This window comes from Cryptotermes secundus, unplaced genomic scaffold, assembly GCF_002891405.2.
Source record: "Cryptotermes secundus unplaced genomic scaffold, Csec_1.0 scaffold1863, whole genome shotgun sequence".
Lineage (NCBI taxonomy): Eukaryota > Metazoa > Arthropoda > Insecta > Blattodea > Kalotermitidae > Cryptotermes > Cryptotermes secundus.
In genome coordinates, this window is record NW_019725440.1 from 293,501 (window position 1) to 308,968 (window position 15,468).

At 38.1% G+C, this 15,468-nt stretch overlaps 1 protein-coding gene across 2 annotated transcripts in view; it reads left to right on the forward strand.

The window, feature by feature from the left end:
- Window positions 1-15,468, forward strand: part of LOC111863445 (prolow-density lipoprotein receptor-related protein 1) — a 273,951-nt gene that overhangs the window by 237,783 nt on the left and 20,700 nt on the right. For both annotated transcript variants that reach the window (XM_033751069.1, XM_023849788.2), the window contains exons 66-71: window positions 767-990; window positions 2,931-3,107; window positions 6,945-7,096; window positions 8,018-8,239; window positions 9,844-9,982; window positions 14,540-14,685. In XM_033751069.1, the coding sequence (XP_033606960.1) occupies window positions 767-990; window positions 2,931-3,107; window positions 6,945-7,096; window positions 8,018-8,239; window positions 9,844-9,982; window positions 14,540-14,685 (1,060 nt within the window). The remainder of the gene's footprint in view (window positions 1-766; window positions 991-2,930; window positions 3,108-6,944; window positions 7,097-8,017; window positions 8,240-9,843; window positions 9,983-14,539; window positions 14,686-15,468) is intronic.

Sequence of the window (15,468 nt, forward strand, 5' to 3'; positions counted from 1 at the left end):
TCCCGGAGGACTTGTTCCCTGAATTTTTCCACCCTTAAAAATTCCACGACCTCCGCCAGGTTTGAACCCGCGTACCTTGAGTCATGAGGTGAGAACATTACCCCTAGACTACAGAGGCCGCTGCCAGTGTATCTTAATAAATTAGTTTAAAAAAAGTGTTTTGTTACTTCGTTTTGAATCGCAACTTTAATTTCTGCTTGTGTAGTCATGGCTTGGCTCCAGGATTCTTTGCCTCAGCAGGATGATTTCTTGACATCCGGTGGTCCGATTTCACTGTGCTTCATACAGTGAAGTCTTTTTATATTCATGATAATTATCATTCTATTATAATAGAAGGAAGCTGTAACATGGATAATTGGAAACAGTGGCTGGTCCACATGCTAGTAGGCTGCTGAACTCTGTTTGAAGTTAAAACCTATAATGAATTGTATACTATAGAGTTTACTGGTCCTACTTATGGTCACTAAACTGCGAGACAAAGTCTTTCAAGGAGAAGAAAGTAAGTCTTCCTCAGTGATAGTAAATCCTTGGAAAAAATAGGTTTATAAAATTGCAAAAAAATGGAAAGATGTACAGCCCACCACAAATCATCATAAAGCATAAATGAAAAATGTTACTGGAAATTATGTAATGAGCAGCACTTAAATCATTACAGGAAGGTATAGTCAATAACTGAGGGGACTCAGAAAGTTTCACAGATTCCACAGGGCACATAATCTGCACCCAGATAATCTAAAACTCCAAATGCAAAAATTTTGTCTTACAGGCTCATGTTCTGGTCTGACTGGGGTGTGAAAGGTCGTATTGAATCAGCATATATGGACGGGACAGGGCGTCGTGCACTTGTGGACACAATGGTGCAGTGGCCAACTGGACTAGCAATAGACTACCCAGCCAGAAGATTGTACTGGACTGATCCCAAAGCTTATACTATAGAAACTGTAGACTTGAATGGACAAGATCGCCAGGTCGTCAGAAGATTCCCACATAGTAAGTCAGAGTACCAGTTTGCAGAGGAACAGATGAATGGCTTTATGTAATTTCATTATTTATTGGGATAGATTTGTAATTCCATTAATATTGATGTTGATTCTCTTAAATCGCTCTCACACACCAACATAAAGCCAAAATATAGGTTGATACATAACATTCTCCTTCCATGTCTAAGAAATTTTCAAGTAAGTACTAAGAAACAATTATTTGAAGAATGGCTGTTTTTTTTTTTTTGAGCTTGAAAATCAAGCACATAAATCTGTTCATATGCAGATTATTGCTTCCATAGGAGTAATTCTCACTCATAATAGCACTTACCATAATTGACAACAGAATGTAGCTGTTAGAATGCCATGAATTAAGAGGTCTCTTAGAGTGAATGCACAGAATGAATTCGTGTTTTATGAGGCTAATTCTAAATATTTCTGACACTGATATGTAACAGTAAATATGTCTGTTATATTCTTGACATGGCCTATAATCTTGGAACTTTTTAGACACAGTATTTCAGAAACTGAAACTCTTTCTGTCACAACTGGATGTGACACTGGTTTGTAACAGTAGATATGGCTATTATTCTGGATATTGTCTGTCATCAGGAGTTTTATCAGACATGATGTTTGAGAAACTGGGTCAGTCTTCTCATAACTGCACATGATTAAGCTAAGGCTGTTTACCCACTGGTGCAACCATTTCATGAAAATGGTTGTATGTGATGTGAAGTTCTTTCTATTTGCATCTGCCCCATCACTATTCATGAATCCTGTCCCACCTGATGAGATTCAAACATTAGTTTAGCACCCTACAGAGTCACACTTGAGTGCAATCAGATGAGCCGGTTTCTGACAGACTTCAGTTACCCCATTGTACACCAACAGTAAGGTTAGTTTGCAGTGGGGGTGGGGTGCCGCCCTCCCCACATGTTTGTTGTGGTGGTGCAAGAAGATGCATTATGCAACATGATATTTGTGCAGGAGATAGAGAAATATCCATGCGTTTGTAATTATAAGTTGCCTGAAGACATTTCCTGATCCTAAGCAAGAAATGTATCAATCACTTCAATGTGTGAGTGTCAAGTAGAACTGGTTTCATATCACTGGTGTGTGCAATTGGTTTCATGCAGTTGAGTGTGCTAGTAGGGGAGCAGCGTAATCTGGCCCAACTGGGGGACCTTCCCTCCCATACACCTACATGTCATGTAGACAGTTTTTAAAGATTACAATGTTTTAACATTGTGCTCTATGTATATATTGTAGGTGACACGCTTTATCAAAAAATACAAGGCTTTTATGGCAATAAATTCGGACATTCATAATTATAACACGAAGAAAATTAAATTTTTGTGTACAGCACTGTAATACAGCTCTTTTTAAGAGGAGTGTCATAAATATCAGAATTAGTTTGTGTATTAAGGTCCCCGATCAAATAAAACAAAGGGAAAATTTTAACTCATTTAAAAAGGAGTTAAAATTTTTTTTGCTGAAACATTCCTTTTATTCTGTAGATGAATTTATGTCTTTTGATATTTCAAGTGTGTAAATGTAATATATAGCTGAATAATCTGTTGTATTTATGTAAAGACAATGATATTAATGGTAACTAGATCTAGGTAATATTATTCAGACAACAAACCCCCTATATTAGGGTGGTACAGTGTATACTGGAAAGATATGCACGAGAATTAGATGTAAAACTGACAATTTCCTTATCCAAATGGTTGAAATACCTGTATGTATGGATTGTTGAATGATAATAAATGATAATGATAATGAAAACAGATGCAGTCTCTGGAACATGTGTGAAGAAACCCAAGATGATCAACAGCATCCAAAATAATCCTCATGCTTCTGGGGCTCCTCTTTTCACAGCCATAGTGTAAGTTAATTGTTGTGTAGTAACTGATACTTTTGACTGACTCTAACTTTGTAATTTCACAGGGAAAAAACCATACAAAGTGGAAGTATTTGAAGACAATTTATATGTGAGCACGTACCAGACAAACAACATCATCAAGCTGAACAAGTTTGGCCATGGTAATCTGACATACCTGATGCGGGGGCTAAATAGAGCGTCAGATATTCTCATCATTCAGGAAAACAAACAAACAAAGAACAGTAAGTTTCTAAGAATGAGCACCAGAATGAGAGCAGAGTAATTTGTCCACTCAAGGAACAAAGCCCAGAAAGTTTATAATGACAGAGCACAGACAGTACTGGTATGCAGTAGTTTTAAAGCCCTTTGTTCCCACTTTATCTCTCTTTGTCAGATATAATAGATATTCATCAGTGTTGACTTTCTTCTTCTCTTCCTCCTCATCCTTGCTGGTGTTCCCCTCATCCTGGTTCTCCACTAATTATGTTCACAATATTTTAGTCATTAAACGATAGGTATAACTTCAAAGTGTCTTACATTTCATTCTTTCTAGTCAATGTAACGGGTGTTTCACTCGGGGCAGAACCCGGCATTTTGTTAATAACTCGGATGCTAATAAAGATATTGCAACGAAATTTAGAGTGGACTTACCTCAGTTCATGTGAAGTCTTGTGACATCATAACAAGTGCTGGAAATGGCCACCATTTGCATCCAGACAGCATTGGACTCGGCGCGCCATGTTAAAGTCCTTGCCCATACATCAGGTGTCACTTTTCCACTGCTTTGTGAATCAACTGGACGATGAGGAATTATCCATCGGTTATTTCCAGCAGGATGGAGCAACAGCACACACCTCGCGCGCAAGCTTGACCGAAATCCAGCCTTTTTTCAGCAACTGTGTCATTTCCAGGGGACTTTGGCCACTGCGCTTGCCCGATCTAACGCTGTCTGATTATTTTTTGTGGGGATATTTGAAAGCGCAAGTTTACGCCAACAAACTGCAAACCATAGAGGCTTTAAAAGCAAACATAAGTGAGGCCATCCAAGAAGTGACACCTGACGTACGGGCAAGGACTTTCCAAAACATGGCGCGCTGAGTCTAATGCTGTCTGGACGCAAATGGTGGCCATTTCCAGCACTTGTTATGTCACCAAACTTCACATGAACTGAGGTAAGTCCACTCCAAATTTCGTTGCAATATCTTTATTAGTACCCGAGTTATTAACAAAATGCCGGGTTCCGCCCCAAGTGAAACACCCGTTATTATTTCAACATTGTCTGAACTTATAAATATGTCAGTCTGGGTTAATTTTTGACAGTGCAAAATATCCATGGTAGCCTAGTGAACACAATGTTTGCTCATGGGCTGGGAACAACTGTTCAAATTCTGATAGGATTACTTGAATATCTCCTTCTTCCCCACCATTTCCACCATGATTGTGGGGCCTACCTGGCCTTATATCCCATGTGTATAATAGTTTCTTTTCCTGCTAATTTCAGAATTTAGGGTGCATGGAGCTTTTTGCACATACAGCAAAGATACTTAAAAGAAGAATCAAAAGAAAAATAGAGGATATACTTGGAGAGGATCGGTTTGGATTTAGAAGAGGAAAAGGGACCAGGGATGCAATTGGGATGATGAGAATTATAGCAGAACGAACTTTGGAGATAGATGAAGAACTGTGTGCTTGCTTTATAGACTGTCAGAAGGCATTTGACCATGTAAATTGGACCAAATTAATGCAGATCCTAAAGGAAACAGGTGTTGATTGGCATAAAAGAAGATTGATTAGTAAATTGTACATGGATCAGAAAGTTAGAATGCGACTGGACAGAGGGGAGACAAGAAGTATGAAGATTGGAAGAGGAGTTCGACAAGGATGCTGTTTATCACCAATTTTGTCCAACTTGTACAGCGAATGCCTTACCAAGGAAGCTCTGGATGGGATTGGAGACTTCAAATTAGGAGGGCAAATTATTCAAACTGTGAAATATGCAGATGACCTTGTGTTAATGGCTAAGGAAGAAACTGTGCTACAGGGCATGATTGATAGACTAATTGAAATTGGAAGGTGCTATGGCATGGAAATGAATGTGGAGAAAACAAAAGTAATGAAAATTTCGAGACAACCAACCCCAGTCACAATAAAGATAGACCAAAAACAACTGGAGAATGTGAAATGTTTTAAATATTTGGGTAGCTTGTTAACAGATGATGGAAGGTGTACTAGTGAAATTAAATCCAGGATTGCCATGGCAAAAGCTGCATTTAGCAAGAAGAAGAATCTTTTTACCAGCAAATTGGACTTAAATTTGAGGAAGAAACTAGTGAAATGCTACATTTGGAGCATAGCTCTGTATGGGGCTGAAACATGGACACTTAGGGCAGTAGATCAGAAACACCTGGAAAGTTTTGAAATGTGGTGTTGGAGAAGAATGGAGAAGATCAGTTGGACCGATTATGTGAGAAATGAAGAAGTGTTAATTAGAGTCAGTGAGCAGAGGAATATCCTACACGAAATAAGAAAATGGAAGGCTAATTGGATTGGTCATATCTTACGCGGTAACTGCCTTCTAAAAGAAGTTATTGAAGGAAAGATAGAGGGGCGGATAGAAGTGACCAGAAGACAAGGAAGAAGACGTAAGAAGATGATGGATGACCATGGGGACATAAGAGGATATTTTCATTTGAAGGAGAAAGCTCTAGATCGCATCAAGTGGAGGAATGAGCACCTCTCATAACGAGTAATTCGCATAATGAGCAAAACAAATTGTAAAAAATGACTCACTTAACGAGCAATGTTTCACATAACAAGTGACGAGAGGGGAAGTCCCAGATTGTACGCTTGCTACATCAGTCTGTGTTTAGCACTCGTTCTGCTAGCATCTTGGTGTCGCTTGTGATCACTCATTTTTCCAAACTTATGTTCAGACATATTATTTGTGATTTTCTTTTTTTGTGCAAAGTTTAATAACCCTTGCAAAAACGTCCCCGAAGAAAAAGCCGCAAAAAGACAGCCATGAGAGAATGAAAATAACCATAGAAATGAAACGTAAAATCATTAAAAAGCGAGAACGACGTGTGAGCATGGCTGATCTAGCGGGCACATACAATCAGTCTACATCAATGATTTGGAGTTGCACTGTGTTTCACAGCAAGAAGTTGTGGAGGAGAGTTTGTCAGGGAAGGAGGAGGAGGTGACAGCAAAGCAACAATCTTCGGGCGCAATAAGAGAAATGCTGAAAGCATGGGAAACTGTTGCATTGTACATTGAGAAGCATCACCCTAATAAGGCAGTGGCTATGCGTGCTACAAATTTATTTAATGATAATGCTGTGTCACATTTGCACCAAGTTTTGAAGTGTCAGCAAAAACAAATGTCTCTAGACAGCTTTCTAGTAAAAAAGAATTAGATATGTATCATAAATAATAAACTAATTATTTCGATTTTTTTTTCTGCAAATCGAATTCGCATTCCAGGTTGGTTCATTCTGCATAGAAGAAAAGATGAAGAAGATTCACACTCCTTAACAATGTATATATAATTTTCTTTGAATAAACATTATACATAAAATTTTTTGAGCATTTTTTTTTTTTGGCATGGAATGCATTATCGTATTTTACATTAATTTATATTGGAAAAATTGTTTTGCATTACGAGTAAGATTCTGAAACGAATTATGCTCGTTAAGTGAGGTTCCACTCTACTTTTCATTTGGAATGGTTGTGTTTTTGGACTTATAGTCCATCATCTGGTATTGTAAAAAAAATTATGGAGCACAACCTTTCAGAAACGGATCTAGTTTCCGAAACATTATGTTCTCTAGTGTTTTTAGAACACTGGATGATGGACAAAGTCCAAAAACCCAGTAATTCCAAGTGCCATACACCATCGTCAGAACCCTTTAAAATCTACTAGTACTTTTCATAGTTGCCACCATGTGAGTCTCAGATCTCACATCCTCATGGAGTTTGCCATTCATCAATGTGTAGTCATATAGTACTGTTACATATATACTTCCACCAAAACAGTAACTCATTGAATCAATAAATTAAGTGCATTCTTGAACCTTACAGTGACTAATCCATGTTCCTCATCTCCATGCCACAACTCAACTCTTTGTCTGCTGGGAGGAAACCGGAGCCAGACAGTGCCAGGATATTCATGTGTGTGTCCAGATGGTTTAGTGAAAACTGTTGCTAATGACAACAGGAGCAACAGTACACAGGTGAGCTTTGAATCTGCAGCACCTACCCTAAAGTTGTATATTTTGTTCAGTACTATTAATATTACATGGTGGTTACAATGATGTACCATGTAATGTCTTTTTATTGTACAGAATAAATCACAGTTTAGTGCACATGACAAACTCTAAATGTAATATTAGATGCTTCACCAGCATAGAAGTGTTTTATTCCGGCATAATTTGTTGCAAGACTTTAAATTTTACATTTCACTTAAAGGGTGTGAGTATGTATTAGCAAATATTAGACAGTGCTTAGGTATATGCTGTAAGTCCAAATTCACTGTTACTATCACATGTGCAGTAGTTAAAGTCAAATTAGAAGGTTGATATACATATACATATACATATATACAATTAGAGAAGAACTCTGTTTCATAAGATATAAGCACTGGGAATAGGTACAACTTGTATATTGTTTCTTTATGGGCCATTTATGTCACTGCAGTCACTGATATACCTACCATATTAACTTTATGTGATCTGAAATGTTTCACAATTGAACATTACTGTAGGTGTTGAAGTTTAATTAATTATTGTTAAAAAATATATAAGAAAACTCCCAATTTCAGAACACAGTACTCATTTCTATAGTAGCACCCATGAGTTGCCAATATATTGCTTTAGTAGTGGAAGCAAACGGGCAGTAGCATGTAGCAGCTGAGACGCAATATGCACTGTGCATTTTTATCGCAGTAAAAGACAGTAGAAAAAACATGCAAATCTTGTGAGAATTTTGTCACTTACCAATGTAGGAGCTCAAAATCAGATTTAGAAGATTGAATCATATAGCACCATGTTTACAGATGAGGTCCCATTTTCACCTTTATCAAGTTTGTAACAGGAAATAAGATACAGAATATATTGTAATGTTCCATAGTTTAAATTTGATTTCCCTGTTGCCAGGTTGTGTGCATACCAATTGTGAGACCTCCAAAGATCTGTGACTTAGACTGCCAAAAAGGAACATGTATAATGATAAATGATGTTCCCACATGCAAATGTCAGTCACTGTATGAAGGAGACAGGTGTCAGCACTACCGATGCTCACAGTATTGTAAAAACAAAGGCCTATGTTTTGTAGACCTTCTGGCTGCCCACCCAGGTGACTCATCTCCTCCTCTCAAGGTAATAATTAGCAATACTTCCTTTGTATTACCACAGTAACACAGAGAAAGTAAAGCCATTTATAATCTCCAATTGTATGCTGGACTGAGATAAAAGTTATTAGAGTCAGATATAATTATCTGAGTATACTTGTATTTGGTTTATTTTTTGTGTCATTATTACCCTGAAAAGTTTCAGTCCCATGAAATTGAGACATGTCAGTATATTAACAGTGCAAGAAATAAACCATATATACTTAGATGGTGATTTACATCTTCCTCTAATAAGATAGTATATCGGAAAATTAATCTTTATCGGAACATTCTTTTTACTTTCATCAGAATAAGTAAACTTTTAAAGTCTTTGCTTTGCTTCCATCCCAACAGAACAACCATTAGAATCTCATTCACATTTCACTGTGTATAATGAGTTCACTGGTATTCATAGTGTAGTAATGCACTAGCTGTTTCAGCTTATAAAGCGATCATCAGGCAGTACACATCGACACATATTTCCAAACTATTGAACTAAACTTTACATAATTCATTCATAGCAGTGTAATAACTATTACTGATGTGCCTGACGCTGGTCATGGTAGCCGAGCCGTCTAACGCATGCATTGTCTTCACTCAATCAAAAGCCAGGATGATGGGTTTGAATCCCATTCAGGGTGTGGATATTCAGTGTGTGTGTGCGTGCGTGCGTAGGTAGAGGCCTTGCGGTGAGTTGATCACCCACCCAAGGAGTCCTACCAAATGTCTAAGATCTAGTAAACTGAAGTGAAACGAAGAGTTTCATGGAGGTAGGCCAAGGCCCAAATTGGGGCTGTAGTGCCAAAGGGGGGAAAAAATGTACCTAACTTTGCATTCAGTTAATACATTCAACTTTCGTTTGAATTAGTATAAAGTTTACAAAATACCTTAAAATTGGAATGAAGGTTCTACATATAATTGGATGCGTAAAAAAGTACATATAAAAATAGTTTTTTAAGATAAAAATAATTTCTTAAATCATAAAATGTGTTAACGTTGTTATGGTGTATTAAAACATTTAGATGGTGAGTTAAAATTGTTGTTCATTATATTTATGGCACTTATCATGTCCAGATATCGTTAAAAATACATACTGTTTATGTTGGTGTCTGTTAGTGTAATTATAGTGTTGCAGTTATCTTCAGATGTTGTTCATGTTTGATCTTAGGCAGGCTTGTTTTATTTCTGCTCCCATTTGATTTCCAGTGGAGCAGCTGCACTGTTCAGAATCAGTTGTTGTTCTATAACATTTTATTTTATATTTTCAGCAATCTGATTTTTTGTTTGTGTGGGTTCATTCACCACACATGTTATCGTGTCTGGCCTGATTGTGCCAGACAGAGAAACACGAGAGATGGATGAAGAAGAAATGAAGTGAAAACACTTTGTTTTCTCTTTCAAACATAAAATTAAAAATATGTAAATAGTTTTGAAGAGGGTGAAATCATGCAAAAAATTGTGTTTCTGTAAATTGTCTTCATGTAACCAGAACATCACATTTTCAATACATGCTAAGTAACCAGGAGTTTACTGTTACAAACGAATGGTAACTTCCATATTTTACCAATCTGTCACCTGTTCCTCCCTGTGTAGTGCAACTGCCCTCCTCAGTGGACAGGGGAGCGCTGTGAGTTCCCAGTTCATGTGTGTAAGAATCGATGCCTTAACAACGGCACATGCTACAGCCCACATCCAGGTTTGGCACAGTGTAATTGCCTTTCAGGTTTCACAGGTACGTTATCCAAATTATTCCTGTTTCATGTTGTCCACTCGCCACGATTCTATAAGTGGCTTTTATTGCACTTGTGATGATAGCACTGAATTCTCTGTGGTTTTATGTTGTCATGCCACTGAAACTGAAGATTATGGTCTTGTTGGTTATGCTACTATGTAATTACATAGGTGGCCATCAGTCTTAATGTGCTAATTTGCTGCCTCCATGACCATTAAAGCGGGGCACAAAGTTTTGAAATAGGTAAATCCTTAGTTTTATGTATTTTAATCTGCAAGTGTTCAGACAAGGGACAAGAAAATAAAGGATTCTGAATTGGTTGGTGGCAGGCATTTCCTTGGTTTATTCTCCTCTCATCTTATTTATGAATGTGACTTGTATGTTATTTTAATTTACAAATATTTAAACGTTTTCATATATTTGAAAGATTTATTACCTGTTGTTATAATATCATTTTTGCACTGCACTCTGATGAGACAGGGACATAATTTAGTCCTCTCTATGTTTGCATGTAAATCAGTCATATTATTACCATCTAATCAACTTCTGTGTAACATTTTGTGTATATTATGTTTTCACCGAGTAAGTTAATATTGTCACCATACACCACCGGCTGATGAGTTCCATTCAGTTCCATTCCTTCCTGATTTTCTTGAACCTTCTTAATGGCATGTTCTACAGTGAAGTAGAAAAGCAGTGGAGGTAAAGCATCTCCTTGTTTCAGGCATATTTTTATCTGCATAGACTGCATTGTAAATTAATAAATACATTTTAATTGGCCTAAGTGGTTTAATAGTATACCACATTAAATGAGGGAGCTGTAAAATACTTCTGCCTAAGCTGTCCTTGATTTTCTGGCAGTCTATATATAGATAATATAATATTGAAGGACTGCAGAATGTCATACCAGAATATGATCAGTTGTGTCATAATTCATACCAATGATCCCCAAGGGTAAGTCAATAAGTAAGTTACAAATGGATATAGAACTTAAACAAATAAGAGTACTGATTTGAAAAATGCTTTTATTTCTTAACATAATTTCCCTATAGATTGAGGCACTTGTCCCATAATTTCACAAGCCCCTGAAAACCAGGAGCATAAAATTTTTGGGCTGCTGTCAGACCCAGGCGGTGATTTCCCTTTATACAGCTTCATCGTCAGGAAAATGTTCAGCTGAAAAATGATGTATGTTTAAGAGGGCTGAACGAATTGAAGTCGCTTGGAGCAAGGTAGGTGCTATACAGAGGATGCCTGAGGACTTCCAACCTGAAATTTTGCAGTGTCTCATTTGTCTTGTTGACAGTATGGGGACGCACATTGTCATGCAAGAGCAACACACCTTTGGTGAGGAGTCCTGGTCTCTTCCGTTGAATGGCCTTACGAAGTTTCCTGAGGCTATTACAGTAGGTGTCGCCTTTTACGGTTTGTCCTTGAGGCTGGAATGAGGTGAGCAGTATGCCTTCATGATCCCAGAAGACTGAGCATCACTTTCCAGGAGGATGGTGTCACCTTAAACTTTCTCTTGGCAGGCGACGCAGGATGTTTCCACTGCATTGATGCACGCTTTGTCTCGGGCTGGTAATCATCACTCATCACCTGTGACAATTCGGACTAGCATATCATGTCCATCGTGATAGTGATTGAGATGCTGTAATGCCAGACCCATTCTTTGCATTTTGTGTCGTGGGGTCAGCATGCGTGGCACCCTTTGTGCACACACTTTGTGAAAACCTAACCTGTCATGCATTATGAGGTAGGCCATGCCATGTGAACAACCAATAACAGTGGCTATAGTGTCTATAGTTACCCATCTGTCTGCTCGAATTAAGTCTTCAACCTATTGCACATTCGCCTCTGTGGCAATCTCCATTGGCCGGCCGACATGGTGTTCATCTTCAGAGAACTTCTGCACCCAGTTGTAAACAGCTTGACATGACGGGCACTTCTCACCGTAGATGGGAAGCATTCTTTATGATTATTCTTTGATTCCATACCTTTTGCCCACAAAAATCGCTGGATGGAGCACTGCTCGAGGGTTTTACACTCACTCAGAGCCACTGCCATCTTGTAACTGCTGTTTTGATTTTGTAAACATTGATTGTCTCGTGTCGAATATCATCAATTGCCACCGGACTAATGCTGCCATCTAGTGGCGATAGCCTCAAGTGCCTCATTCAAACATGTAGTACCCCACATCAATTTGTAACTTACTTTTTCACTCACCTACATACGTATATGGGTAACTTGAGAGAACAATACTAGATAAAATTTTGTAAGACATTCATAAGACCGATATTCCTCAATTGTCATTAGTCAGTTATTGCACAGATAATAATATTGTGACATGACGAATGAAAGCCAGAACAGCAGACTCAGAAGAGACGTGAATTGCTAGACAACAGCTTGGTAAACATGTTTCCATAGTAATGAATAACCACGCAATGACAGAGGACTGGTTGGAAGCGCCGTTTTCTACACCATCCATGCTGAGGCTATATAAGGAAACCAATGGGAGTTCTTAGTCAGTTGAAAATGTGAGTTAGTTGCAATTCAGTCACCAGCTAGCAAGGAAGCAGTAGTGGAAATTCCATTGTCAGAAGCCACTGAGTATGTGAGGTCGTAAGGAACAAACTGAGAAGACTTAATACATGCTGTAGTGAATTGTGAAGTCTGCAGATTAGTGAGAGCATTATGATTATTTGTAATTGCAAATATAAGCTGTCAGTAAATCCAATTATCGATCCAAACCCAGTGTCCAGTCACTAACATGTAACACTGTGTTCCAACAGCTGTTCTTTATCAGAAACAGAGAGTGTAAGTTTGTGGAGCTTAGATTGCAGTCTTTTGCTTCCTGCTTGGATTGCTTCTACCAGAATTTGAAAAATATTTGGTGATTTATGCCCTTTCATTAGCAGCTATGATCTTAACAATACTAGGTTCCACCAAAAATTGTGGTTGAATGGGTAGCACTTCTGCTTTGTGTTTGGGAGGTCCAGGGTTCAAATCTCAGGACAACCTGCTACCCTGGCTGAGGTGTTTTGCAGTTGCAGTCCACATGGAAAAATGTTGGTATAGTAGCTTGATTAGGCCATGACTGCTTCCTTCCAAATCCTTTGCAAATTATAATTCATCTGTCACCTGTCCCTTCCACATTATATAATCTAGCTAGCAAAAACATCGTAGCCCACAAATAAATAGAGTTACTTTCTTACATAATCCAAATATTATTTGAATTTTCAAATTAATTAACCATTCTCATATTTAACAAGTCTGTTTAAAATAATCTCAACTTAAGCTAAATTTAATATTATATTTCAACATTCTGTTGCTCTGGTTAATGATTTAATTTTCAGGGGCAGTCTTGAAGGTGCAACGTCTCATCATGCTTGTAGACTGTTGGTGTGTTACATTGTCACTTTTGAAGCTGTTACTTCTGTGACTTCTTGAGTTTGTTGTTCAAAAACTTATTTAGTAGTTTCAGTTATTGTTCATTTCCATTAACTTTAGTTAAAAGTTGTTCATTTTTCAGTTGATACTTTGTGTTTCTAGCATTCTGTTTTTTCATGGCTTGTGTGCAGAGTCTTATGGTTCAGAGCAATTGTGTTGTGTGTGAATTTTATAATCGGTACATTGTGGTATCATGTGATTTCCATGGATGGTGGATGGTTATACTACGGGCATGACAAGAAGTTGCACCTTGTAGACTGCCCTGCAACTTACATTAAACTAAATTTTGTTTTCAACACAGGAACATGGCAGAGTGTATCAGTATAAGCAAAAGAGCATGAAATGAAGCATATCATATTTTTATTATCTGGAGATGGAAATGATAATAAAAAAGTGGATCTTAGGTCAGATAGTTTGCAAAGGGGGTAGATAGGGGGAACTGACTTAGGATTATGTCCAGTGGTAGACTGTGTGTTGTCAGTGGTGTTAAGCTTTGAGCTTTACTACCAGAGAATTAGTGATTTTCAAATACGGTATTGTTACATGTTAGTGACTAGATTGGTAATTGAACACTTATAATCTGTAACTACATTTAAGTGTAACAGTTGCATGAATGTATACACACTACAAATTACTACAGTACATGCTAAGTCTCAGGCTATTATGCCTTTGCTGGTGTTGCTTGGTTGCCATTTTCACTATGTGTTGGTAGGTTATGGCTGCTACCCATGATGGATGTTCTTCATGGCCAGCCACGCATTTATTGCTCATGAACTGCACTGACCACCTGCTGAATCAGGCCTGACTCACTTGTTCCGTTGGTTCTCATTATATAGCCTCAGGTCAGACCACATAGAAAACCCTACCTCCAGTGGTTCCTCTATCATTGCATGTTTATTCATTGCCTAGCAATGGATGGCATACCTGTTGGTGCCAGAATGTGTTTACCAACCTTTCCTTCTGGTTCTGCTATTCCAGCCATTATGTCACAGTATTAACTGAATTTATAATAAAGGTGTATGTTAGCATTTTTAAAATGTTCAGAGTGAAACCTAGTAAAGTAAGATATGTAACTGGAAGTGGAATGAGTATGCTTGAATGTTGCAGGGAGTCGCTGTGAAAATTGCATCAACATGTTATGTCAGAATGGAGGAGTCTGTCATCATGCTGATGGTGTTGAAAAGTGTGATTGTCCCAATGGATACATTGGCTTGCACTGTGAAAGGTCTGAGTGTGAAGGTTACTGTGTGAGGGTAAGAACATGTACATTTACTGCCTGGACTTTCTTCTTCAAATTCTATGCTCACTCACTCGTGGAGCTGAGCCTTTCTTGAGAAGCTGCACAATTGTGCAGCTACTCAAGAACTTCCCAGCATTTTATGGAACCTGAAGGTTCATTACCGTGTTTACAAGAGCCGTCCAATGGTCCCTCTCCTGAGCCAGATCAATCCAGTCCATACCATCCCATCCTATTTGTCTAAGATTCTTTTTAATATTGTCCACCCACCTATGTCTTGGTCTTCCTAGTGGTCTCTTTACTTCTGGCTTTCCCACCAATAACCTATATGCATTCCTATTCTCCATCATTCGTGCTACATGCCCTGCCCATGTCATCCCGCTTGACTTGATCATTCTAATTAGCAAATTCTGTGCTAGATTAGTTAAATGTAGTATTTGTTCAATTGGAATCATTTATTACCTATTTTCTGGAGGTTCACTCCTGCTAATACTAAAGTCTACATGGACATAATCCTGAGACATGATTTTGTCCTCATAACCTGTGTTCCCATATCCATCTTAATGTTCCACTGCCTCCTTGGATTACCAAGTGTCCATTTTTGAATGGGTTTCTCTGCCAAAATTCTGTGTGTATTTGTGTTTCTCCCGCTTGAGCCCTGATCATCAACATCTTTCTTAGTTTTGGGCCTAGTTGATATCTTACAGGTTTACACCTTTTTGGAGATCATCCTAAGCATCGTCATCCTTTGGAGCCCTTTTTTATCCCGTTACTTCACTGCATTCTTTGTAATTTCTTC